This window comes from Phacochoerus africanus, chromosome 16 (genome assembly GCF_016906955.1).
Source record: "Phacochoerus africanus isolate WHEZ1 chromosome 16, ROS_Pafr_v1, whole genome shotgun sequence".
NCBI lineage: Eukaryota > Metazoa > Chordata > Mammalia > Artiodactyla > Suidae > Phacochoerus > Phacochoerus africanus.
In genome coordinates this window covers 50,369,154-50,395,484 of record NC_062559.1, presented here as the reverse complement: position 1 = coordinate 50,395,484, position 26,331 = coordinate 50,369,154, and the positions used below count along the sequence as shown (strand labels likewise).

Here is a 26,331-nt window from a genome sequence, read left to right as displayed (position 1 = left end):
TGCCGTGGGAGCGGCCCAAGAAATGGCAAAAAGACCAAAAAAAAAAAAAAAAAAGAGGATTGATAGGCTTCACGGGTCTTTAGATGCTTGTCTTGGTTTCTGTCGAGCGGTTATTCAGGCTTGTTCTAATGTGGCCTCTCTGCTCAGGACAGGACTCACTGAGCTTCCAGAGAGCCCTTAGAGCAGAGTGGGTTTCACGTGGAGCGCACAGGTAGCGCCCCGGCCTTCCTCGCTCCCCTGGCACATGATGAGGGGAACTCGAGCAGTCCTGTCCCGCGGCAGGTGCCAGGTAACGGGGTGTGGGAGGAGCTGGTGGAGAGGTGGAGAGGTCCTGGGGGTGAGCATGTGGACAGAGAAGTGCACTGGCTGGGGGGAGGCATGACCCTGGGGGTCACTCTTTGCCTGACCTGTCCCCAGAGGGACGGCTGCCTTTCAGACCATGAGTCCTGCTTGGGGGTTTGGAGAGTAAGGCTCTGCCTCCTTGCAAAACAGACCCGAGTTCCATGCATTTTGATGCTCATTCTGTCAGGATGCATCTCCTTTTTGTGAGAAACTTAGAGTTGGGTTGTGAACATGTTTATAGAAACACTTGACTCAGAGGATCACAGTCCTTGGGAAGATACAGTTGTGCGAAGTCACCTGTTCAGGTTCCAGTTTCTGCTGCTTCTGCTGTTGGGTCATAGGTCACACCACAGTGGCCATGATTTCAACCTGAACAAAGTTAAATACTTTTTTTGTTGATTTATTTTATTTGTATTTTTATTTATTTTTTATTATTATTATTTTTTTTTAGGGTCACACCCGCGGCACATGGAGGTTCCCAGGCTAGGGGTCTAATCGGAGCTACAGCTGCCGGCCTACACCACAGCTCACGGCAACGCCAGATCCTAAACCCACTGAGCAAGGGCAGGGATCGAACCCGCAACCTCATGGTTCCTAGTTGGATTCGTTAACCACTGCCCCACGATGCGAACTCCTATTTGTATTTTTAAATGAAAACGGTTAGAAAGTACCCAGAAATGTAGGACTGGGTATAAGTGATAATGAGTTCTTATTAGTTTTGTTGGGTGTATTACTTGTGTTTTGTCTGGTTCTAATCTGATAGACGTGTAGACTGAGACATTAGGAGGTGAAATAATGTGACTTCTGAGATGTGCTTTACTCGTGCTGGAAAAAAAAAAGTGGGGCATAGCTGAATGCTTTGGCTATTCATTATTCTTTGTACTTTGGTGAGTTCTTGAAGTTTCCGTATACAGAGTGGGGAAAAGAAAATTCCTCTAGACCATGGATCCTGGGTGTCAGCTCACGTAACTAGCAAATCATCCCTTAGCTCTAGTGCCTGTGAGGAGCTGGGAGCTTGAGTTAGACCAGCCCTCAGGCAGATGTACCTTCTCCAGGGGTACACGCGTGTGTGTAAATGTTTGTATGGCCGAGATGAAAGTTTAAAAAAACAATTCTCACTATAAGCCATGCACTCTGATTTTTTTTTTTAAATTCTGTTTTTGTTTTTAAACTGCTGGTCACAACCTAAATTGCTTTTTTTCTTTTTTTTAGGGCCACACCCGCGGCATATGGAAGTTCCCAGGTTAGGGGTCAAATCGGAGCTGCATCTGCTGGTCTACACCACAGCTACAGCAACGTGAGATCGGAGCTGTGTCTGTGACCTGCACCCCAGCTCATGGCAACACCAGGTCCTTCACCCACTGAGCCAGGCCAGGGATTGAACCCCCAACCTCATGGATGCCAGTCGGGTTCGTTACTGCGGAGCCACGACGGGAACTCCCGAGAAAATCTTCTGATGACGGCCCCGCGCCCCAGTGTTAAATACGGCCGCGCCTGGGCAGCTCGTCTCAGAACACGTTTTCCTCACCCGCACCTGCTCCCCGGGGGTCATGGGCTGAGCTGTGCCCCCCACCGCCCCACTGAGGTTGGTGGCGAAGCCCTGACCCCACCGCCTCGGGAGGCGTCTGTGTTTGGGGAGAGGCCTCTAAAGAGGGGACGAAGGATAAATAGAAGAGGGCACTAGGGTGGGCCCTAGCCCACATGACGGCTGTCCTTAAAGGAAGGGCAGTTTGGGCAAAGAGGCACCAGGGCTGCGCACTCAGGGCGAGGACAGTTGGGGAGCCGGGAGGAGATGGCCGTCCCCAGGCTGAGGACAGCCCAGCCCCGTGACACCCTGGGCTCGGACCTCCAGCCTCGAGGACTCGGACAGAACAGACGAGTTGCCGTCGCTGCCTGCTCTGTGGTGCTTGCTTTTTCTTTCTTTCTTTCTTAGGCAAGAAATAGATTAAGATGGGACGCTTGTGAGAGATGCACTGGGCAGGCATGGAGGCTCTGTCCCGAGGATGCGAGGATGCGGTGGGCTCCAGTTTTCTCATCCAAGGAAAGTGGGGAGGGGAAAGGGCCGCCTTCTTCCTTGTTCTTCCAGCGGCTGTCACGCTTGCATCACTAGCTCCTCCTTCGGAAGTGGTGCTTGCTTTTTCTTTTTTCTGTTTTAGGGCTGCACCTGCGGCATATGGAAGTTCCCAGGCTAGGGGTTGAATTGGAGCTGCAGCTGAGTGAGGCCTACACCACAGTAGCAGCAATGTGGGATCTGATCCGAGCTGCATCTGCAACCTACACTGAAACTCACAGCAACACCAGATCCTTAACCTACTGAGCGAGGCCAGGGATCGAACCCCCATCCTCACAGAGACAACATTGGGTCCCTAACTCACTGAGCCACAACGGGAACTACGCTTTCTTTCTTTTTTGTGTTTTTTGGCTGCGCCTGTCATATGTGGAAGTTCCTGGGTTGGGGATTGAACCCATGCCACAGCAGCCGCCTAGGCTGCTGCAGTGACACCACTGGATCCTTAGCTGCCTGTTCTGTGGTGCTTTGTTAAGAGAGACAGAGATGGCACATTATTTTTTTTTAAATTTTTATAATGATTTTTATTTTTCCCATTATAGCCGGTTTACAGTGTTCTGTCAATTTTCTGCTGTGCAGCAAGGTGACCCAGTTACACGTACCTGTATACGTTCTTTTTCTCACATGATCATGCTCCGTCATAAGGGACTAGATGCAGTTCCCAGTGCTATACGGCAGGCTCTCACTGCTGATCCACTCCAAAGGCAGTAGTTTGCATCTCTTAACCCCAGATTCCCAGTCCCTCCCCCTCCGAGTTTCTTCTCCATGTCCATGATTTTCTTTTCTCCGGAAAGCGTCATTTGGATGGCACGTTATTTGGAAGCAGACCCTAGATGTCAGGCCGATGTGACAAGGTCCTGTGCCGGGACCATCTCAGTGGGACTAGAGCTCAGTCTGGTTCTGAGGAATGGGTCTCCACTGTTGCCCCAGACACGGACAGGCTACTCCGAGGGGCGAGGGGCAGGACCACGTGCCCGTGCTCTGCTGGGGCCGCGTGCTGCACGCTCACCGCCAGCGCGTGGCCTCTGGGCTGAGCCGCATTTGCACAGCCTCCGTGTCACTGTCCTGACCCACGGCCTTTGTGGACGCTTTCCTCTGCTCCCCTTGCTCTTACCCCTCAGTCCAAGGACGGTGGCTCTTCTTCAGACCTGGCGCTCCGCTGTAATGGTTACTCCATTGCAAGGGTGTTTAGGTTTGGTTTTGTCAGTTTCGTAGATTTTTTCCTTAGCTCTGTGCCAGTGCCAAAAATGTTGCTGTTTTTCCTCCTAAGTGGAGCTCAGTAGTAGCAGTTTCCTGCTGGATTGTGTTAAGAATTAGAGCGTTTGATCGCGGGTATTAGACGTGTGTGGTGCAATGAGAATAATCCTCTTTAGTGAGGGCAGCAGGAAGTTGGAATTTGGGCTTTTGTTTGAGGCTTAGGGCGGTGAACTGCGGTGTAGATCTTGTAACCCAGGAGGTAAAAAGCATAGTTGAATTCTGAAAGTGAGGAGTTCCAGTCATGGCGCAGCAGAAATGAATCTGACTAGGAACCATGAGGTTGCAGGTTCGATCCCTGACCTCGCTCAGTGAGTTAAGGATCCAGGGTTGCCATGAGCTGTGGGGTAGGTCTTGGACGCGGCTCCCATCTGGTGTTGCTGTGGCTGTGGTGGAGGCCGGCAGCTGTAGCTCTGATTGGACCCCTAGCCTGGGAACCTCCACATGCCATGGGTGCGGCTCTAAAAAAGCAAAAAAAAAAAGGATTCTGAACGCGAGAAAAGTGGTCATTCTCCGTCTGTTGTATTACTGCTGTTCTTCAGGAAAGCCTAAGCTGTTACTTCTGACTCTGAGAAGAGAGAAGCTTGAATCTTTTTTTTTTTTTTTAAATCTACTCTGTGGTTTGAAATGACATGCAGTTTCTCCCCGCCCCATCAGTATGCTTCTGTGTGTTGTTACCATTAGCTCTACAGTCAGGTGTGGTTTGGAATATACTCCCTTGCAGTTCACGTGGTGGCCTGAGTACAGTTTTTTTTTTTTTTTTTCTGAGTACAGTTTTATTAATTCAATCCCTCAGACAGATCTACGTGTTAGGTACGTTATCCTGCCTGTCACGTGTCACGAGGTGTTCTGCATTTGATTGTGTCTAAATATTTTTAAATTATCATTATTTATTATTATTTGGCCTCACCCATGGCATACAGAAGTTCCTGGGCCGGGAATTGAACCCGAGCGATAGCAGCAACCAGAGCCATAGCACTGACAAGCCAGACCCTTAATCGGCTGAGCCATGAGGGAACTCCTAAATGTTTTATTATTGCTGATAGATGTGTCACTCTAAATAGCTCTTACGATTTATTTATTTATTTATTTTTGTCTTTTTAGGGCTGTACCCACGGCATATGGAGGTTCCCAGGCTAGGGGTCTAATCGGAGCTGTAGCTACTGGCCTGTGTCACAGCTGCAGCAATCCCAGATTTGAGCCACATCTTCGACCTGCACCACAGCTCATGGCAACGCCAGATCCTTAACCCACTGAGCGAGGCCAGGGATTGAACCCGCAACCTCATGGTTCCTAGTTGGATTCGTTTCCACTGTGCCATGACGGGAACTCCAACCCATTTTATTTTTCTGATGTATTTTAAAGTAAATTGCAGGCATGTGTTCGCTTTAATCTGGACACTTCAGCAGGCATATTATTAACTAGAATGCACTATTTGTTTACAGTTTTCTTTTGCTATGAAATTCATATATGGTGAAATATGCACACCTTAAATGTACATTAATTAATTTTTGACAAAAGCATACACCTGTGTAACCCAAACCCTGCCAAGAAATAGGCTATTATCATCGATCAGAAAGTTCCCTTATACCTCTCAGCAAGTCCCTTTCCCGGTGTTTCCTCTATAGATTAGTGTCTGGGTTAGTTTTATCTGCTCTAGAACTTCATACAACTGGATTCATACAGTATACATGCATTTACTCTTGTGGGCAAAGATCCCTTTACTCAGCATAATGTGTTTTTGTTTCTTTCCTTTTTTTTCTTTTTGCCATTTCTTGGGCTGCTCCTGCGGCATATGGAGGTTCCCAGGCCAGGGGTCCAGAGCCACAGCAATGCGGGATCCGAGCCACTCTGCGACCTACACCACAGCTCACAGCAACGCCAGATCGTTAACCCACTGAGCAAGGGCAGGGACCGAACCCGCAACCTCATGGTTCCTAGTCGGATTCGTTAACCACTGCGCCACGACGGGAACTCCGTGTTTTTGTTTCTTGGCCATGGAACTTTTTTGGCCTGTGGAAGTTCCCGGGCCAGGGGTTGAACCTGTGCCACGGCAGCACCCTGAACCAGTGAAGTGACAGTGCCAGATCCTTAACCCGCTGCAGCACAAGGAAGCTCCTCTGCATGATGTTTCTGGGATTCGTCCATAACATTACAGGTATCAGTTGTTGCTAAGTGGTATTCTGTTAAATGTACACGCCACCATTTTTTTATCCATCTCTTGTCGGACAGGTGGGGTTCTTTCTAGTTTTGTGTTACTGAGAGTTGCTGCGAGCGTCTGTGAGCATCTGATCGTGTGCATATATGTGGTCAGTCCTCTTGGCCGAATACCTAATAATGCAATTGCTGAGTTATATAGGAACTGTGTACACAGATTTTTTAAAAAAACTATTGTTATGGCCGCACCTATGGAGGATGGAAGTTCCCAGGCCAGGGATTGAATCTGAGATGCAGCTGTGACCTGCACCACAGCTGCAGCAAAGCCAGATCCTTTAACCCCCTCTGCAGGCCTGGGGATGGGACTTGCATCTCCTCCGCAACCTGAGCTGCTGCAGTCGGATTCTTAACCCACTGCGCCGCATAGTTCCCTGGGAACTATGTATTTAAAAATTTTTTTAAATGATTTCTATTTTTTCCATTATAGTTGGTTTACAGTGTTCTGTCCATTTTCTACTGTATAGCAGGGTGACCCAGTCACACATACATATATACATTCTTTTTCTCACATGATCATGCTCCACCATAAGTGACTAGATATAGTTCCCAGTGCGTGTATTTTAATTGTATAAAACACTTCCAGGAGTTCCCTTCGTGGCTCAGTGGTCAATGAATCTGACTAGGAACCAGGAGGTTTCGAGTTTGGTCCCTGGTCTTGCTCAGTGGGTTAAGGATCTGGCGTTGCTGTGAGCTGTGGTGTAGGTTGCAGATGCGGCTGGGATCCCGCGTTGCTGTGGCTCTTGCGTAGGCTGATGGCTACAGCTCCAATTTGACCCCTGGCCTGGGAACCTCCATATGCCGCGAGAAGCAGCCCTAGAAATGGCAAAAAGACAAAAAAACAGCAGCAACAACAACAACAACAACAAAAAACACTTCCTGCTAATTCTGTCAGTTATTGACAGGGGGATGTTAAAATCTCCAGTTATTGTTTTAGCTTTGTTTGTTTCTGCCTGTAGTTCTGTCTGCTTTGCTTGTGTGTATTTTCGAATCTCTGTTTTAAGTACATACACAGTCAGGATTATCGTATCTTTAAATGGCTCTTTTGCACTATGAAATGACCATCTTTATGTCTGGCAGTAATCTTTGTTTTGAAATCTACTCTGTCTGATATTAATGTAGCCACAGGGAACCCCATCACACCAGCTCTCTGACGCTGCATGTTTGCTTGGCATGTATTTCAGCATGTCTGTAGATTTGTATTTAAACTGTGTGGGGGAGTTCCCGTCGTGATGCAGGGGAGACGAATCTGCCTAGGAACCATGAGTTTTCGGGTTTGATCCCTGGCCTTGCTCAGTGGGTTAAGGATCTGGAGTTTCGGTGAGCTGTGGTGTAGGTCACAAACGCGGCTTGGATCCGGTGTTGCTGTGGATGGGGTGTAGGCCAGCAGCAACAGCTCCAATTTGACCCCTAGCCTGGGAACCTGCATATGCCGCCAATGTGGCCCTAAAAAGACAAAAAGACAAAACAAAAACAAAAAGTGTGGGGTTGTTTGTTTTCTATTTTTTGCTTTTTAGGGCCACACCCGAGGCATATGGAGGTTCCCAGGCCAGGGGTCATATCAGAGCTGTAGCTGCCAGCCTACACCCCAGCCACAGCAATGGTGGTTTTTCTTTTTTCTTTTTTTCTTTTTTTGCTTTTTAGGGCTGTACCCAAGGCACATGGAAGTTCCCAGGCTAGGAGTCTAATCTGAGTTGCAGCTGCTGGCCTACACCACAGCCACAGCAACACATAGTCTGAGCCGCATCTGCGACCTACACCACAGCTCACGGCAACACCAGATCCTTAACCCACTGAACAAGGCCAGGGATTGAACCGGCATCCTCGTGGATCCTAGTCAGGTTTGTTCACCGCTGAGCCACGAAGGGACCTCCCTGTTGTATCTTTTTGTTTTTGTTGTTCCCTCTTTTTATGGTCACATCCATGGCATAGGAAGTTCTGGGCCAGAGATTGAATCTGAGTTGGCAGCTTTGACCTATGCTGCAGCTGTGGCAATGCTGGAGTCTTTAACCCATTGCACTGAGCCAGGGATTGAACCCATGCCTCTGTAGCAACCTGAGCTGCTGCGGGCGGATTCTTAACCCACTGTGCCTTAGCAGGAACTCCAGTTGTGATAGCTTTTTGTCTGACACCTTCTTCCTTTTAATTCCGCCATTTATATTTAATGTAATTATTGCTATGATTGTGTTTGTCTACCGTTTTGCTCTTTGTTTTCTCTTTTTCTTTGCCCTTTGTTCCTTTGTTTCTCCTTTTTTGTCTATTTTGGGTCGAGTATTTTTATTTATTTATTTATTTATTTTTGTCTTTTTGCCTTTTCTAGGGCCACTCCCGCGGCACGTGGAGGTTCCCAGGCTAGGGGTCGAATTGGAGCGGTAGCCGCTGGCTGACACCACAGTCACAGCAATGCCAGATCCGAGCCATGTCTGTGACCCACACCACAGCTCACGGCAACGCCAGATCCTTAACCTACTGAGCAAGGCCAGGGATCGAACCTGCAACTTCATGGTTCCTAGTCAGTTTTGTTAACCACTGAGCCGTGAGGGGAACTCCTGGGTTGCGTATTTTTAGTGTTCCATTCTGTTGCCAACTGCTCTTCAGCCGTGTCTCCTTTAAGGATTACAGTATATGCATCCATAACTTGCCACAGGCTGCTGTAAGTTAGTGTCGTATTATTATTTCTTGTTAAATGTGATGAGCAGCCCAGGTTTCTGTCGCTATGCCTGGCATGTGTAGAGGCAAGTAGGCGATGGGGCGCGGCTTCCAGGTACATCGGGAGTGGAGTCACTTAGCCTGCAGTAGGTTGAGGAGTCAGGGTAACTTGTTAGGAGGATCTCTTCCAAAGGCTCTGTTGTCTCTTAAGAGACATACGTGGACTGTGTTTCTGGGGCGATTCTTCTGTGTGTGTGAACTTTGTTTCCCTCCCAGAGCTGTTTGGGTTTTTTTGTTTGTTTTGTTTTGCTTTTTTTTAATTAAAAATTTTTTTAAAAATTTTTTTGCTTTTTTTTTTTTTTTTTTTTTTTTAGGGCTGCACCCGTGACATATGGAAGTTCCCAGGCTAGGGGTTGAATTGGAGCTGCTGCTGCCGGCCTCCACCACAGCCACAGCAACCCACAGCAACTCGGGATCCGAGACGCATCTTTTACCCACACCGCAGCTCACGGCAATGCCGGATCCTTAACCCACTGAGCAAGGCCAGGGATTGAACTCACATCCTTATGGATACTAGTTGGGCTCATCATTGCTAAGCTGCAGTGGGAACTCCCCCAGAGCTGTATTTTTGTCATAACTACCAGAAGTAGAAAAGCCTATTGCCGCACGTTCTATGAGTGCTGTTTTTATCAACCTGGAACACGCTGGGAAGGAAGAAGACATTCCACAACATGAATGTTCCAGGGTACCAAACACCCGCCTGGGAAACCCTTATTTCCAGAGCTTTTCCCGTGTGTCTGGAAACTTGTGCTTGAGTCGGCAGTGCGGTCAAGGGGATGGACCTCACTTCTTTCTCTGGGTCCAGACCCCGCGCAGCTGCCTGTTTACAGAAGTGGCTGGGTTTTGCCTCTAAGTGGAGGTGGACTTTCTGTCTCTCGGTGGGCACTTCTGGGGTGGGTCTCACCTTTTGAGAATGCAGTTGGGAGAGAACTGGTCAAAACTGCAGTGGAGCTGTCCTCGTGTTTCCCAGGAATATGTGGGGTGTCGGGGCCCAGACTCCTGGACCTCGTCCTCCTCCCCGCTTACCCGACCCCCAGCTCCCCCATCCCAAGCTGGGCTCTTGCGTTGATGGCCATTCCCCACCCCCCCCATTGCTCTGTAGCCCCTCCAGCCAGCTTGGCTTTTCCTTTCGTCCTGTTGGAGCTCCAGCTTAAAACAGAAGATCCTGTCCCTGGTTCGAGCCCAGGTCTGGCACCAAAAAAAAAGAAGATCCTGTTAATGCTTTTCCAGATACATGCTTTAAGGTTAAAATTCATAGAAACGTCCAAAATCTCTATGGGAGAAACTCCCGAAACACAGAAACACGGACTTAAAAGACGTGGAGGACACCGTGTGTCTGGGTGAGGTGGTGGCGTTGTGACTGTGTCCATTCTCCTTGAGCTAATTTATAATGTGATCCTTTAAATGGAACTAGACCACGTGACTTGAAGCTCATTTTTGCTATGAACAAGCAAGAACAACCTCTGAAAAAGAATGATGAGGGGGAGTTCCCTTTGTGGCTCAGTGATTAACGAATCTGACTAGGAACCGAACCATGAGGTTGTAGGTTCAATCCCTGGCCTCGCTCAGTGAGTTAAGGATCCGGCGTTGCCGTGAGCTGTGGTGTAGGTCACAGACGTGGCTCAGATCCCGCATTGCTGTGGCTGTGGTGTAGGCCAGTGGCTACAGCTCTGATTGGACCCCTAGCCTGGGAACCTCCATATGCCACGGGTGCAGCCCTAAAAGGACAAAAGACCAAAAAAAAAAAAAGAATTATGAGGGAACAGCCCAGATTGGGTTGTGCTGTCACCCCCTGATTAAAACTGCAGGGTCGCAGACAAGACTAATTTGAAAAGATACACGCACCCCCGTGTTCATAACAGCACAGTTCACAATAGCCAAGGCATGAAGCAACCTAACTGTTCATGAGAGGGGAATGGATAAAGATGCAGCACAGATAGGCAATGAGCTATTTCCCAGCCATAAAAAAGAGTAAACTATGCCACCTGCCGCAACATGGATGCAAACAGAGATGATCATATTAAGCAAGGTTAGACAAAGACAAATGCCATGTGATACCGCTGATACGTGTGGCATGCAAAACATGCCACAACATAGCTCGAAGCAGGCATCGGCTCACAGGCCTAGAGAACAGGTTAGTGGTTGCCAAGAGCTCGGGAGGGCAGGGGCGCACTGTTACGCCGAGAGTGGCTAAACACCAAGGGCCTCCTGTGTGGCGCGCAGGGAACTACAGTCACTCTCGCGTGACCGACCTAGTGGAACAGAATGTGAAAAGGAAGGTCTCCATATGTACCTGAGTCCCCCTGCTCCACAGCGGAACTTGACACAGCCTCGTAAATCAACGGTCATTCGATACAGTTGAGCAGAACGAAACCAAAAACTCTGGGATTGTCCTGGGAGAAGCTGCAGGAACAGAGGAGGAAATACGGACACAGACCCCACGCCGCAGGGAGACTGCGCCGAGCTGGCATTGCGTCGCGGTGGGGAGACGTGATTCGCGGGTGGGGTTGAGCTAACTGCACAAGCCGGCCAAGGCCCTGGCATCTTCGCTGCCCTAGCTCTGGTTACTGCTGTGGCCTGGGTTCAGTCCCTGGCCCAGGAGCTTCCACATACCACAGGCACAGCCCAAAGCAAAACCAAACCCAAAAGATAGATATCCCATTAAGTAAGGTGCTTCTAACCATAGGGAAAACAGGGGCCGAGGACCAGAGAGGAAAAACCAGGAGGTGGAAAGAGAGTTCACTGCAAAAGAAATACAAGTGGCTCTTAAGTGACAGAAAAGGCACCTCAGACTCCTGTGTAATAAGAGAGATGCAGATTAAGCCTGCCCAGAGCTGCCCTTTCTCACCTCTCAGGCCAGCAGAAACCCCAGGCTGGTCAGGCTGGATCGGCCGGCTGGCATGGCCCCTACCTGGGTAACAGGGACAGTGCCTGGCTGAACTCAGGTGCTCTCACGACCTGGCCTCCCTCTTCGAGAAACCTCCTCCAAGGACACTTGGCAAAAATACGCAGCAGTTTGTGCATCAAGCTGTTCATGTTGGCCATGTTCCATCTCCAGGGTGCAGGCTCACTGAACCGTGATGCAGCCACACAGTGGGGTGTGAGGCACGTGGAGCCCTGCGTGGGCTCCAGGACCTGCTTGTGCGTGGTCTGACCACTGACCATTCTTAGGTTATCATCCAGAGGAAAGGGGGTCCCCTCGCAGCATGGCCTTGTGAATTTGGAACCATGTAATGTTTTACAGTGTTACAAGTTGAATCCAAACATTGAAAGAAATGAAAGCAAAGTATTCATAAAAATGAGAAACAGGAGTTCTCATCCTGGCACAGCAGAAACGAATCTGACTAGGAACCATGAGGTTGTGGGTTGATCCCTGGCCTCGCTCAGTGAGTTAAGGATCCAGCATTGCTGTGAGCTGTGGCGTAGGTCCCAGATGTGGCTTGGATCTCATGTCGCTGTGGCTGTGGTGTAGGCAGGCAGCCGGAGCTCCGACTTGACCCCCCTAGCTTGGGAACCTCCATATGCTGTGGGTGCAGCCCTAAAAAGCATAAAGCAAAAAAAAAAAAAAAAAAAGAAAAAAAAAGGCAAAACCAAGAGACATAATCCCACAGAGAAGGGTTCAAGTAATTACATCATAGCAATCTGACTGCAGGCCCATAGTGGGACGAACTAAGACCAAGAAGAACGACAAAGAAACGGAACAAACTGTTTTCAATAATCATTTTATTAGTAATAATACTGGCATTGTTATTTCGCAGCCGTTGCATGTGTTTTAGGATAAAGTGGAAGGGAAGTTACCGTGACATCACACACCGGCTTTGACCTTGGGAGGAGTGGGTGCAGATGACACCAAAGACAGTCATCGATAACCTTGTATTCCTAAATTTGAATTGGAAATATCCCTCTGAACTCATGAGGGTTTTCTCTCAAGCACAAAAAGCTGGTTTCCTCGCTCTCTGGTGCAAAGGCCCAGGAAGGCTGAGGCAGTGGGCATGCTGGGGGAGCGGTGGTGGGCCTGAACCGCTGGAAGCTGCAGTGCCCCTTGGGGTGTGGCCGATTCTAGGCCTGAAGAGCCCTCAGCCAGGGTTGGAACAATTGGAGCGTCCATGAAATGATGGCTAATGGCTTGTTTACCTGGGGCCACTCTAAGGAACTAGTGTTACTTTGAAAGCTATGACCGAAGGTTAAGGATGATGCATTTAGCTAGACTTTTCTGAATGGTCTGTACCTCGGGGTGACCAAGTAGTCAAGCAGGAGAATGTAGCCTTATGTAACTGTTTCCATTAATATATGAAGAAGGAAGGGCAGAGTCAGACTGTTGAAGAATAGTGTATCCGAGGAGTTCCTGCTGTGGCACAGTGGGCGAAGGTCTGACGTCTCTACAGCAGTTTATTTGATGTGGAGGATTGGGTTTGATCCCTGGCCCCAGGGCAGCCCCTAGTGTTGCCACAGCTATGGTAGGTCACGGGGCTGCAGCTTGGATTTGATCCCTGGCCCTGAGAACTTCCACATGCTATAGGTGTGGCCAAAAAAAAAAAAATCATATCCAAATATGAGAGGCAGGGGCCAGTAGCCATCAGTGGCAGGTGCTCCCCCCCCCCGCCCCGGTGGAGGCGTTCTTGCAAAAACCATCACACTTGCCTCAAATAAAGCCTCGAGATCCAACCACAGGTCTACAGGAAATACAGGGGCTGAGAAGCATCTTAAAGGATCTCACAGTGATGTAGCCTGTAGGAGCCAGAAAGGCGGGTAGTCCACAGGACAACCGGCCCCGTCTCTGCAACAAATGCACTTCAAGAAAAAAGAGAGAAGAACACTCTCCAGAGAGAGAGGGAGTTCCCGTCATGGCTCAATGGTTAGAGAACCTGACTAGCATCCATAAGGTTGTGGGTTCGATCCCTGGCCTCGCTCAGTGGGTTAAGGATCTTGCATAGTGGTGAACTGTGGTGTAGGTCGCAGACAAGGCTCAGATCCCGCGTTGCTGTGGAGTAGGCCGGCCGCTACAGCTCCAATTTGACCCCTAGTCTGGCAACCTCCATGTGCTGCAGGTGCAGCCCTAAAAATACAAAAAAAAAAAAAAAATCGTATCTGCTCAGTGCTCTGTCGAGCTTATTTGCATTTTGATTTGAATGAATTGTTTAAAAAATTTGTGAGTCTCTTGGTGGAAAATTTGAACACCAATTGGATATTTTAAAAAAATCCTTTCAGTTTTTTTTTTTTTTTTCTCTTTTTGGCCATACCGGAAGCATGCAGAAGTTCCCTGGCCAGGGATCAAACTCGCAGCACAGCAATAGCCAGAGCCACAGCAACGACAATGCCAGATCCCTAACCTGCTGAGCCACGAGGGAACTCCTGAACTCTTTATTTTGGCAATCATATTTGTAATTTCTAAGGTGCCTTTCTTAGTTGTGCTGTCTGTCTCAGCTGCATTCATGGATGCTGTTCTCAAACGCCTCTAAGTGCTCTAGAATTTAAGTTCCCCTCAGCTCTCGGCTTTGCTCATGCATGCTCACTGGCCTTTCTCTTCCATGTGGACCCTGGTGCTCTTATGTATTTATTTATTTTTGGCTCTACCTGTGGCATATGGAAATTCCTCAGGGCCCGGGATCAGACCCGAGCCACTGCAGTGACAGTGCCAGGTCCTTAACCTGAGGTGCCACAGGGGAACTCCCTGTGGTGCCCACGGGTGAAAGCCGGGCTGGTTGGCTTGTGTGTGCACCTGGTCAGTTTCCTTTGGTTGTGTCTGTTTCCCCAGGAGGGGCAGCTGCGGTCTTTAAGAAAGAGCTGTGTGTCACCTGCAGGGGGACCTGGTGGGGAGCAGGCAGCAAGATTCAGGCCCTGCAATCACCACCATAAGGTGTGGGGGCCACTCCGCATCCTGAAATCTCTGTCTCACTCCTGGCCCCCTTTGCCCTCAGGGCCACCTGGTCCTGCTCTGCAGGGGCGGCTTGTAGGAGGGAGAGAGTGGAGCCAGCCTGTGTACACAGTGCCTCGGGTCTGTGAAAGATAAAGGGAGGCGATCCAGATGTTTGCTCCGACCTAGGACAGCACTGCTTTCCTGGCCCACTGCACTTTCTACGCCTGTGCCGTAGGCAATAGGAGTTGACGCGTGGAATTATTGTTCTGAACCAGTCTTTTCGAAACCAGGAAATACTAAGCTTTGTTACAGTTTAAATTGAACTGAAATAGCCCTTTTTTTTTTTTTAGGGCCACACCTGCGGCACATGGAGGTTCCCAGGCTAGGGGTTGAATTGGAGCTGCAGCTGCCGGCCTCCACCACAGCCACAGCAACGCCAGATCCAAGGCACCTCTGTGACCTACACCACGACTCATGGCAACACCCAATCCTTAACCCACTGAGCAAGGCCAGGGATCAAACATGCATCCTCCTGGCTTCAAGTCGGGTTCATTACTGCTGAGCCACAATGGGAACTCCTGAAATAGCCCTTTTTTTTCTATGGGCAGAAAACTGTTGTGAAAATTAGCACTTTGATTTGATCAAATCTAATATTAATATTAACAAACCAAGTATTAGTGAAATCTTTTTTTTTTTTTTTTTAGGGCTGCACCTGCGGCATATGGAGGTTCTAGGCTAGGGATCTAATCAGAGCTGAAGCTGCTGGCCTACACCACAGGCACAGCAATGTGGGATCCAAGCCGTGTTTGTGACCTACACCACAGCTCACAGCAACACCGGATCCTTAACCCACTGAGCAAAGCCAGGGATCGAACCCAGGTCCTCACGGATGCTAGTCGGGTTCACGAGCCCCTGAGCCACGACGGGAACTCCTGTTTGTTTCGTTTTGAGCTGTGAGTATATGGGTCACTCTCATTAACCACAACAGTTAATTACTAGCCTCTCCTGTTGGCAGCCGTTGTGGAATATCCAGAGTATGGACCTTCACCGTCAACAAACCCATCTTCTCCTTTTCAGGATCAGATTTGACCCTGAAGAAGGTAAAATGCGCTTGCTCAGGGACACTCAGTTTCAGAGTTGTGTCTCAAACTCGGGTGTTCTGGACGCAGGTAGAGGCCTTTGCAGGCTAGAGGTCCTGCAGCTGTGCCCTGCCTGCCTCTGGACTGTGTGCCCCGAGGCAGCCAGCAGCCAGCCTGAAACAGCTATGTTGGCAGGTCCTGCCACGTAGGTGACGCCGCACGGTCAGGAGGGGGAGCCCCAGCAGTGCCCTCAGTCAGCTGTGTTCTCGCTTGGGCGTTGGGAGGGGCACCGTGGCCAGACTTCCGCAGCAATGTCCTCGAGCCAACTGTACGGTATCGGCTGCAAGTGCAGGTGGCCACGGGCTCTGCGTGCTGGAGGTAGTAAGGGGGGCGTGCTGGTTTAGTTAGATGGGCTGGTTTAGTGCGAAGATGTGTGGGTTTACTTTGGGTCTTTTTGCGGGGGGTGTGCTTTGCAGCATATGGAAATTTCCTGGCCAGGGATCGAACCTGCACCACAGCAGTGACCTGAGCCGCTGCAGTGACAACCCCGATGCTCAACTCGCGGTGCCACCAAAGAACTCTTACCGTTTGCGCTCGCAGCCTCTTTGGATTTTGCCAGCAGTCTCGGGGTGTCGCCTGCTCCTTCAACCTTTTTAAAAACTGCGGACGGCTTCATTGGGGCGTGCAGAAGGAAGCTGTGGTTTCTGGTCTTCCTGTTCATTCACATGCTTTTTTCAGAGGGAGGGCTAACATCTGACTCTGTTTTTCAACAAGATCAGAAGTGAAAAGAGAAGGATGCACGGTAGCTCTCGGCAGAGGGGGAGGAACCAGGATTCCTCCCGAGAGATCCCTGCTCACACTGGCTTTCCGACGGGGTGTTCCGTGGAGAACGAGGTAGGTGCTGACGCAGCCTGGAAAGAGCCACCTCGGATGACCTTTCGGGCCCCTTAGGCCTGTGTTTGTGAGCTAGGTTGGCCGGGTCCTTGACCTTTGCTTTGGGAAGGTGGAGCGGAGCGTTCCTGTCGGCTTCCGGGTCTGAAAACAGGCAGCTCCAGATGGCTGGTGGGCAAGGTGAGGAGCTGCTTGTGGGTTGTTGGGTTCATCCGTCCTCACTTAGGGCATAAGGGCTGCAGGTGTCATGTCTGCTGGGGAAGAGCAGTGTCCGTGTGGATTTGTAGTCAGGACCCCGGATGGGGGACTTCCTGTTGTGGCTCAGCAGGTTAAGAACTGACGAGTATCCACAAGGACGGGGGTTCGATCCCTGGCCTCCTCAGTGGGTTAAGGATCCGGTGTTGCCGTGAGCTGTGCTGTAGGTTGCAGACACAGCTCGGACCCCGCATCGCTGTGGCTGTGACGTAGGCCGGCAGCTGTGGCTCTGATTTGACCTCTGGCCCGGGGACTTCCAGATGCTGTGGGTGTGGCCCTAAAAAGACACGCGCACACACACCAAAAAACAAAAAAAGGAAAAGAAAAGGTCAGGAAAGGGGGCAGCCACAGCCTGGAGTTTCATCTGTGCCGGCCCCGGGCGGATGGGGGCGCTGTGCACAGAACCCTGCCCGAGTGGCCTTGGCCGCCCCCGGAGGGTCCTGCGCTGCGTGTGTCACTGAGCAGACGGCGGCAGTGACGGAGGTCTGGTTCACGCCTGCTCCTAAGATGGGGAACTTGGGCCCTGTAGGAGGTCCCGGGGTGCTGGCTGTGCCGTGCTCGTTCTTTCAGCCTCTTCAGCACCGAAGAAAGGCTCTTTTCCGTATTTATTTTCAATGTTTTTTTTTTTTTTTTTTTAGCATTTAACTTTAAAAAAAAGATAACGACTCTTGGCTTGCATTCCGTAACTGCTGGAAGTCAATTGAAATTAAAATAGGCGATGTTACACTGCAGATTTAAACAGTGGCACTTAGAGGGGGGGATTGGTTGGGGTGCCTCGTGGACCTGGGGCAGGTGTGAGTCTGTGGCTGCATTACCTATAATGGAAGTGATTAATAATTTATGAGCAAACGCAAACTTTGGTAAACTGCAGAATGCTTTGTTGCACTCGTGAACATCTCTTGTTTCACCTTGATTTCTATTCCACGGTTATAATGGGGTCAAGGTGCTGTCATTAAAGGAAGCGGACACACACACACACACACACACACACTTCATTCTGACTTGCCCAGCTGAACAGAATCCCTGTAGCTTCAGCTTTTGCTGTGGAAACAGGCCTCTGAGCCGTCCACCCGGCCCATGCTCTGGCTCTGGTGTCTCCCTGAGGTGTCACCCCGCAGCCCCGCAGAGCCTGGCACCCTCCAGGCACGCAGCTCTGTCTCCCAGAGCAGAAGGGACCCCTGAGGTGGGGACGAGGTCCCCTCGGTTCCGGCCTCTGTGACGGGCGCATGCTAACCACCCATGAGACGTGTGCTGAGTGCTGGACTTAGGGACCCCCGACCTCACACCTGAGGTCTTGGTTCAGAGGCAGTCTCGTCCTTAAAGGATTAAAACTAAGAGTGCCTGGACCCTGCCCTGGGGCGTTTAAGGTGCCCAGTGCGGCTTTGCTCCCTTCGCTGCCACAGGCCTCCTCCAGGACATGCTGCTCTGAGCGTCGCACAGGTGGCTCGCATTGATATGTGTCACCCTTCGCTTTGGTCCCCAGGTAGAGGGCACAGTCCCGTGAGTGGTGGTGCCGGTTCCTCCAGAACATGCATTTCTTATAACTAATTAACTGACGGACACTGGTGGTCACGTTAACCTCTGAGAGCTTGTTTAGGAGATTCAGTTACTCGGTGCCTGGTCACTCCAAGTGAGCTTGTAAGTCAGCCCTTCCCATACTCCAGGCCAGCCTGGCCCCTGGGCCTTCCTTTAGGACGATGCTAAGTGGACCAGTGTTAGTGCATGTGTGTGTGTGTGTGTGCGCGCGTGTACGTAACTAAGAGCTACGTTTGAGGTTTCCGAGTTCGAAAGTTGTTTCAAATGTGAAATGCAGGGGTTGTGGCTCAGTGGTAACGAACCCGGTCAGTATCCATGAGGACTCAAGTTCGATCCCTGGCCCCGCTCCGTGGGTTAAGGACCCAGCATTGCTGTGAGCTGCGGTGAGAAGTCTGAGCAATGCCAGATGGGGCCTCTGAAGCCCCGCACTCCCTCCCAGCTCTGTTGGCTGATTGTTTCAACACTCAAAGGTCCATTTCTTTCTTTCTCCCCCCGCCCCCTTTTTTTGGGTCACCCTGCGGCGTATGGAGTTTTTGGCCAGGGAGCACGGTTGTGACCTGTGCCTCACCAGATCCTTTAACCCACTGTGCTGGGCTGGGGATTGAACCTGTGTTCTGGTGCTGCAGAGACACTGCCAGTCCCATTGCGCCACAGTGGGAACTCCCAGGCCCTGTTTCTTCACGAGAGACTCAGGCACAGAGGGACCCAGGTGGCCTTGGGGCCAGGGCTCCTTTCACAAAAGAAACCACACTTGGCCTTGTGCTCTTCCAGGAGCTAAACTAGTCCTTGTGTCTTTGGGGGTCAGAGATTACAAGGTCATTTTGGCGATGGTGAACGTGAGCACTGGGTAAAAATGCTTATCGAATGAAGAGTGAACAATCATTTGGGCCAAAACCACTTTTTAAAGCTCCATACTGACAGGGAATTAAAGAATCCATGATTGTTTAATGGAATCCTGATTCTGTGTCTCCCAATAGTCTAGTTTCTCAGTTTATTTTTTATAAACCAGAATTTCCCTTTACCTTTCTTCCCTCCCTCCCTCCCTCTCTTTCTTTCTTTTTTGTCTTTTTAGGGCCACACCCGCAGCATATGGAGGTTCCCAGGCTAGGGGTCTAATTGGAGCTGTAGCCGCTGGCCTACACCACAGCCACAGCAATGCCAGATCTGAGCCGAGTCTGCGACCTACACCGCAGCTCACGGCAACGCCGGATCCTTAGCCCACTGAGGCCAGCGATCGAACCTGCCTCCTCATGCATCCTAGTCCAGTTCATTACCTCTGAGCCACAATGGGAACTCCTGCCCTTCACATTTTCAGGTTTAAAAGCAGCATCAGTTCTAAAACCCTGAGGTGCCCTCTTGTTCATTGTGTTTCTGGAAAAGCTGGGGCGCCTGGGCCTGCCACCCCCTTTCATCCCCCAGCTGTGTGTGCCTTCCAGCTCCTGCAGTGGGAGCAGGGTATGTGCCACTCAGTGTCACATGTCTGCTGTCATCGGGTGGAGGAGCCACCCCCGTTCTGCACTGAAATGGGGTGAGGTGGCAGAGGAAAGCCTCAGGGTTGCTAGGGTGCATTTCCTTACATAATAGTTTCAATATTCCACTTTCTAGGAAGGCTCACCCACCAGCTTAACTTATTTGGGACATTTAGAAAAAAGGAAAAAAGCATGTAGTGCCTGGTATATTCAAGGCCAAGGAATGGGTTTGGGAAGCTGTGTCTGCTCCCAGATCGGTCATGCCCAGTTCATGCTTGGCCAGGTGGTTAGGTGTGGGGCCCAGGTTACAGGGGCGGCTCCCCTCGCCTCTGCCACCCTGTGAGCAGTGGAGGGCGGGCACCGCTCTTCATCACAAGGTCGTGCCTCATTGCCGGGGTAGCTCCTTCAGAAACAGGGCATTTTGGCACTAAAGCGCACCTCCGAGGCATCTGGCTGGCAGTTTTCATTATGGATTTAGTCCCTGCTCATCTGCTCGGGGCTTATTCCCCTCTGCTTGACCATGACCTTGAAAGCGGGAATTATGTCTCATCCCCCTCAGGGCCTTCCCGATGCCCGGCTGGCACAGGCACCAGACGTTCATTGACCAGCTTATACTGCTGCCCTGCGGGGTGCTGGGGTGCTGTGTGGGTGCCGAGTCCCCGGAGGTAAAGGCAGAGTGAGAGGGAGCGGGGCTCAGCAGAGGGAAGCTGGCCCCGCAGTCGGAGGCGCCTGCGGCGGGCTGTCCTGGTTTCCTTGGCCTGCGGGGGCCAGACGGATGCGGCTTTATCGGCTGGCAGAGGGTGTGTCCTTAAGGGAGGTCGCGGGACTTGGGCACCTTGTCAACACAGCCTGTTCCGTGCGCACGACCCTGATGCTGTGACCGGTCCCTCAGCGTGAAAACAGCGTCGGTTACCTGTGGCCTGCAGACCTGGCGATGGGGCACTGGCTTCTTGGTCAGAGGCTGAGCCTGGCAAGCCTCTCCTCTCGGAATAAGCTCCCGTTGCTCCCAGGTGTCGAGGAGTAACGAGGTGGAACAGCAGACACACGGAGCCGAGCTGTTCTCACGCGCCGTTGGGATCCGTCGGATTCCGAATCCTGGGCTGCGCCCCTGCTGGTTCTGATTCGGGAGCATGGAGGAGGTTACCAGGTGGACTGGGTATAGGGACAGATGTTTACTTCTGGCCAGGTTCAGACTCGGGTCATCTGTGTGACACTGTGTTACATGCTGTGGTATTTCCACAGCCCTAGGGCGGTGCCTTGCCCATCACGGGAACTCGGAGGCTCTCTGTGCAGATAAACAACCAGGCAGAACGGGATGGAAGTGTCATCTGTGTGCCATCTGATGGCCTGGGACGCCAGCCAGAGAGGCAGTCCCAGTTGAGGATGGCCGGGCCCGGGTGCGGTCCGGCTGGTGAGATGTGCTGTGTACAGGACTCCTTTTCCAGGGTCACTTTCCACTGGAAGTTCCTCATCGGTGCTCACCTGGCACGTGGTCTCGACCCTTTCCCTTCGTTTCTACGCGAGTCCACAAGGCAACGGCCTGGTCCAGACCCCACCCCCCCGGGATCTCACCTGAAGCGCCCCCACCCTCTCGCCCACCCACCTAATGCGTGTGGGGGGCTGACAGCGCCTTTGGGACCCAGGAGAAAGAAGCCTGAGAGGTGCCCAGGGGTGGTCTGTCTGAGAGCTGGGGTCGGCCATTGCAGACTCCTCCGAGAAGCACCCACCCTCTGTCCCTTCTGATGGACCGTGGAGGGGATCTGTCCTTGGTTATCTTGTCTCCCTTAACTTTTCATGCTGCTGGCTTGTCTCAGCTTAGGTGGAAGCAGCCATAGGAAGGAGCTGTGCTCGTCCTTACAACCTGCCCCCCCCCCCCCCCCCGTTGTGGACAATTTCACATACAAACAAAAGCAGGGAGAGAGGTCGGTGGAGCCCCACATGCATGACGTGCGGCTTGGATGAGCAGTAGCCCCGTGGCCTCACGGCAGCAAAGCAGCACCGAGGGCCTGCCTTGGGGGTGGGGAGTGGGAACAGGCGGGTACCCAGGGCAAGGAGGGGGTACTCCAGGAAGAGGCGGGCGTCTGCGGGCCGATACCCAGGACGAGGGATTCAAGCCAGGGAGCAGAGGAGAAAAGCCAGCCTGGCTAGAAGGAGGAGGCTAGAAGGAGCAGGAAGGGTGTTGGGGTTTGCTTGGCAGAGGGCGTGTTTTACGTGGGGTGTCCTTTGTTGGCGGCTGAGCCTCTTGGTGGCCGTGGGGCGGGCCCTGCAGGATCTCCTGGGAGACCCCGAGGCCTTGCCTGCCTTTGTGGGGGAGGCGCTGCCCCTCTCCCTCCTCCGTCTGTGAGGTTGACAGGCGACGAGGCGCCTCCCAGGACTGGGGGTTCTGTGACCTTGTTTGGGGTGGGACTCTGGCGTGTGGCTGAATTTCCCCTGTGCAGAGGAGAAATGGAAACAAGAGCATTTAATACAGGTGCGGTGTAAATATTTGTCTCTGTCACGGTCAGAGCCAGGCTTGCCATGGGCCCCGGGTGCTGTTGGCACCAGGCCACCGCCTGGGCTGGCGAGCTGTAGAATCACGGACAAGCCAGAGGAAAGTGAGCTCTCGGGCTGGCGTAGGTCACTAGCTTTGGGTTTCATGCCTGTGTTTGGTGATGTTTCTCCGCCAAGGCTGCATGTTGGCATCTTATGTTCTCTGGTTTTGTGTCCCTTTGGGTGACGGCCTCTGTGTGTGGGTGCCCGCCGAGGACCTGGAGGACCCTGCAGAGCTGCAGGGAAGGAATCCTCGGCCTTTTCCTGGGGCCCAGGGGTGAGGCTGACTGTACTCTCCCTGCGGTCCCGAGCTTTGCTCTGCCGGTTTGCTTCCATTGCAGGATTGGCCTCCAGGCCCTTCTAGTCCTGACGAGGGTGTGAGGTGGCCCAGGTACTGTCAGCACCCTGAGCCCTGAGGCCCTGCTGGAGGGAGGGCAAAGCAGAGCAGGCGCCGCGTTCCCACAGGAGAGGGAAAGGGCCCTGGTCTTGATGCCCCGGCCCCGGCTGCACCTCTGCGCCTTCTCCGAGGACTGTGCAGGGAAGGGGCCCGGTGGGGCCACGCGGGTCAGAGCGGTGCTGCATCTTTGTCTTCCGGGGCGATCTTCCCCTTTCTGCCCTCTCCTCCCCTGCCGAGGCCACCACCTTGAGAAGTGGCCCTTGACCTTCTCAGTGTCCGTGAACAGGTGCGGGGCCAGCCCCTGGGCGCCCGAGGCAGCCCCGCCGAGGCCCGCCCTGGCCGCGCGGCGACCGTGGTGGTGGTCGTGGCTGCTTCTGCTCGGCGGCCGTAGGTCCGACGCAAAGCCTTTGTGGATAATGAACTGCAATCATTGCCGTTTCTGCCTGCAGCCTGGAATTGTGTCGCCGTTTAAACGCGTGTTCCTAAAGGGTGAGAAGAGTAGAGATAAGAAAGCCCATGAGAAGGTGACAGAGAGGCGCCCTCTGCACACCGTGGTGCTGTCCCTGCCTGAGCGCGTCGAGCCCGACCGACTGCTGAGCGACTATATCGAGAAGGAGGTGAAGGTAAGTTCACGGCTGCAGGACGCGCTTGCCCGTCGCCAGCAAAGACCCCTCGGATGTACCGAGGGCTGCGGTTCTGGGACCCGTCCCCACGCACGCCGTGTTGGCTCTCCCACCCGTTGTCCCGCCTGGGGTGTTGTGACTGGTAACCGGGTACCCAGACCCCAGATGTCTGTCTTCTGGCCCCGTGTCTGCTTTTCTTCATAGCAGCAAGCCGCCTCCTTTCTTGTGAAGGCTGGCTGTGTGTTTCGGTTCCTTGCTCACGGCTTGGAACTGTTTCCTGTGTCATTGTCACAGCGTAGGATCAGGGCTCCCAAATCCTGTCAGAGCCTGTGGCCACTCTTGGATAAAAACGACGTGCACCCGTGTGTTGTTAGTATTTCCACCAAACACTACAGTAGAAAGGAGTGAATAAAAAGGTTTGCGCCTACGGGCTCAGAGGGAACAGGGAAGGGGCAGCAGAGATGAGTGAGGCCCGTACCCCGGCAGAGGGAACTGATGAGGGTCGGGTAACGAGCTCCCAGAGCCAATCGAGCCGATCTGAGTCCCTCAGAGGACAGGGAGCTGCCCAGCTGGGCCTGGGGCTGGAGAGGCCGTGGAGCACATTGTGTGCCCTGGTGGAGACGTGGCACGAGGGAGGCTTTAGACATGGGGACACCTGGCTCCGAGGAGGGCGGGGAGAGACCCGGTGTAAAGACCAGCAGGTTAAGTCAAAGTCTGTGTCCCAAACGGTGAGAATCACCAACCCCCTTTCCCTCGTGCTTCCGGAGGACCTGCAACCAGGCTTCTCCCACAAGAGGATCCTGGGAGGGGTGCTTTTTTGTGGAAGCTGGGAAGTGCACAGAAGGGCCCCCGAGGGTAATGCTGGGGTGCCCGGCCGGCCAGCCCGGGATGGTCCACACGTCTGTCCCTGCACATGGCTTCTGTCCTGGGCAGCCAGGCAGAAGCACTCATTTGAGGAAAACATTTACCCTAAAGTCAGAGCCCAAGACAAATGCAAGAAGTAACCTTGAATGAAACAGCCGCAGTGCAGAAACTGGGGGTGAAATAAAAATACATAATCTTCTCAGGAAGATAAGATGAAATATTGTTAACTGGGAGGTAACAGGATCTACTTTTAAATAAAGAAGAGGTAGAGATAAGAGCTTTTGGAATTAAAGGACCTTAATCGTATGTCCTAAAAATGTTAGAGGGGTCGAAAGATGCAGTCACCCAAGAAGAATAACAAAAAGACAGAGAAAATTAGTAAACAAAGGTATTGAGAGAGAAAAAAAATCACAGGATCCAACTGGGAGTTTCAGCATCTGACTCATGAGAAGAGAGAACGGAGGAGCATGGGAGGAAGTTGTTCAGACAGTAATGAAGGGACATTTTGCAAAATCACCAGCACACACGACTGTCCGATGGAAACAATGCCCCGAAAGTCAGGTCTCCAAAACGTGAGCCCACAGAGGCTGTTCTCAGGAGGTTCCTGGGGACGTGGTGCCTCAGAGCCCAAGGACGTACCCGGGAGGCGGAGGATGCGGATCCGGAACTGAGGCCCCAGCGTGGAAAGGAGCCAGGGAATGCCCATGGCGGGAATCTGAGGAACAGGCCAAGCAGCCCTGGAAGAAGGGAACACGGCTGGTTCCATGTGTTTGGGTAGAGGCTGCTGAAGAACTGGGGAGAGAGCCTTGAGAACAAGGCAAGTGGAAGGAAGGATAGGCCCATGTTATGTGAAAATGTGAAGTCTGGGGGCTTCTGCTTCCAGAAAGTAGGAGTCGACAGGTGTCCCCCTGCTCCTCCCATCAAGTACACCTTAAAATCCTGGATGTTACATATGCAGCAACAAGAAGACTCTGAGACGTAGAGGGATGGCAGACCAGCCAGGGACCTCTGAACCTAAGGGGCTACCCACTGGTGAGTCCCCCACGGCTCTCTTTTTCCTCATGTTCCCCAAGCTTGGAGCTGAAGAAGGTCGCATCCCGGAGAAGCCCGTAGGTGTAGATGAAACTCCAGCAAAAGCCGCTCCCTCTGACCAGAGGACCGGAAGAGGGATGCAGGACAGAACATGTTTAGCCATACCTGCTTGGTTCCACAAACACTACTAAAACTCTGTGGCCCCACCTCTGCCTCTGCCTCTGCCAGCAGAGGCCGAGTGGGGGCTTATACTTACCCCAGAGAAGGCCAGGTAGGGAGTGGGGTCTTTCATCCCTGATGAACCCCCAGTGAAACAGGGGTGTCAGTGGAGACTGGGGGGAGTCTGGAGTTCTGCCCTCCGATGGCAGCAGTGAGACACACAGCACCATCATGTCAGTGGGGCATAGTTGGGGATCCAGAATGCCAGCCATGCCCAGCATGCTGTCACTCAGGTGACAGCAGAGGCCAGGGGGCGTCGCCCCCTACCTGGTAACAGGGTGTGCTCTCCTCCCCCTGTGGGACTATAGCAGATTTTTTGACATTTGTGTCATCAGTGTCCTGGAGGAGGGGGGGTGCTGAAAAACTGATCAATGGAATCATGGCTGAAATTTCTTGATGTGGTAAGAGATTTAAAAAACTGAGCACACCACTAGCAGGATAAACCAAAGCAGCCCACACCAAGACACATCACAGTAAAACTTCTCAAAAGTAAAGACAGAGTCTTGAGAAAGAACGCTTTACCTGTAGGGACACAGAATGATAGATCCTCATTTGGAACCACAGGGCAAAAGGGAAATGACTGACATTCAAGTGCCGGGAGACCCCGAAGAATCAAAGGATGATGAGAGCACAGAAGATGACTCTGTGCTCAGGCAGCAGGTGGCCAATGGACCAGTTCCTTGATGGGCACAGACTGCCACAGGTTGCTATAAATAGATTGTTTGGAAACTCCTATAACTATTAAAGAAATTTAATATCTAATTTGAAAACTTCCTTAAGAAAATCTCCAGGCTCAGATGGTTCCTGGAATAGTCTGTCAGATGTTTAAAGAGTTAATACTTAATTCTATACGATCTCTTCCAGAAAAGCAGAAGGGACAGGAACACTTTTAAGCTAATTTTGTGAGGGTAGTATTACCCTGATAACCAAAACCAGATAGTACAAAACAGAAATAAATTGCAGACATGAATATAGGTACGTAGGTACAAATCT

The 26,331-nt window shown here is 51.9% G+C and overlaps 1 protein-coding gene across 5 annotated transcripts in view; it reads left to right on the top strand.

Annotated features, from left to right (window-relative positions):
- Positions 1–26,331, top strand: part of CCM2 (CCM2 scaffold protein) — a 52,605-nt gene that overhangs the window by 3,771 nt on the left and 22,503 nt on the right. The window contains exons 1-3 of one of the 5 annotated variants that reach the window (XM_047763873.1): positions 15,826–15,901; positions 16,298–16,417; positions 23,050–23,223. The exons of 1 other annotated variant lie outside the window; for it this stretch is intronic. In XM_047763873.1, the coding sequence (XP_047619829.1) occupies positions 16,319–16,417; positions 23,050–23,223 (273 nt within the window). In that variant the 5' untranslated portion in view covers positions 15,826–15,901; positions 16,298–16,318. Of the gene's footprint in view, positions 1–15,825; positions 15,902–15,927; positions 16,418–23,049; positions 23,224–26,331 lie in introns of those variants that run through there. 3 more of the 5 variants (XM_047763871.1, XM_047763875.1, XM_047763872.1) reach the window with 3 other exon arrangements.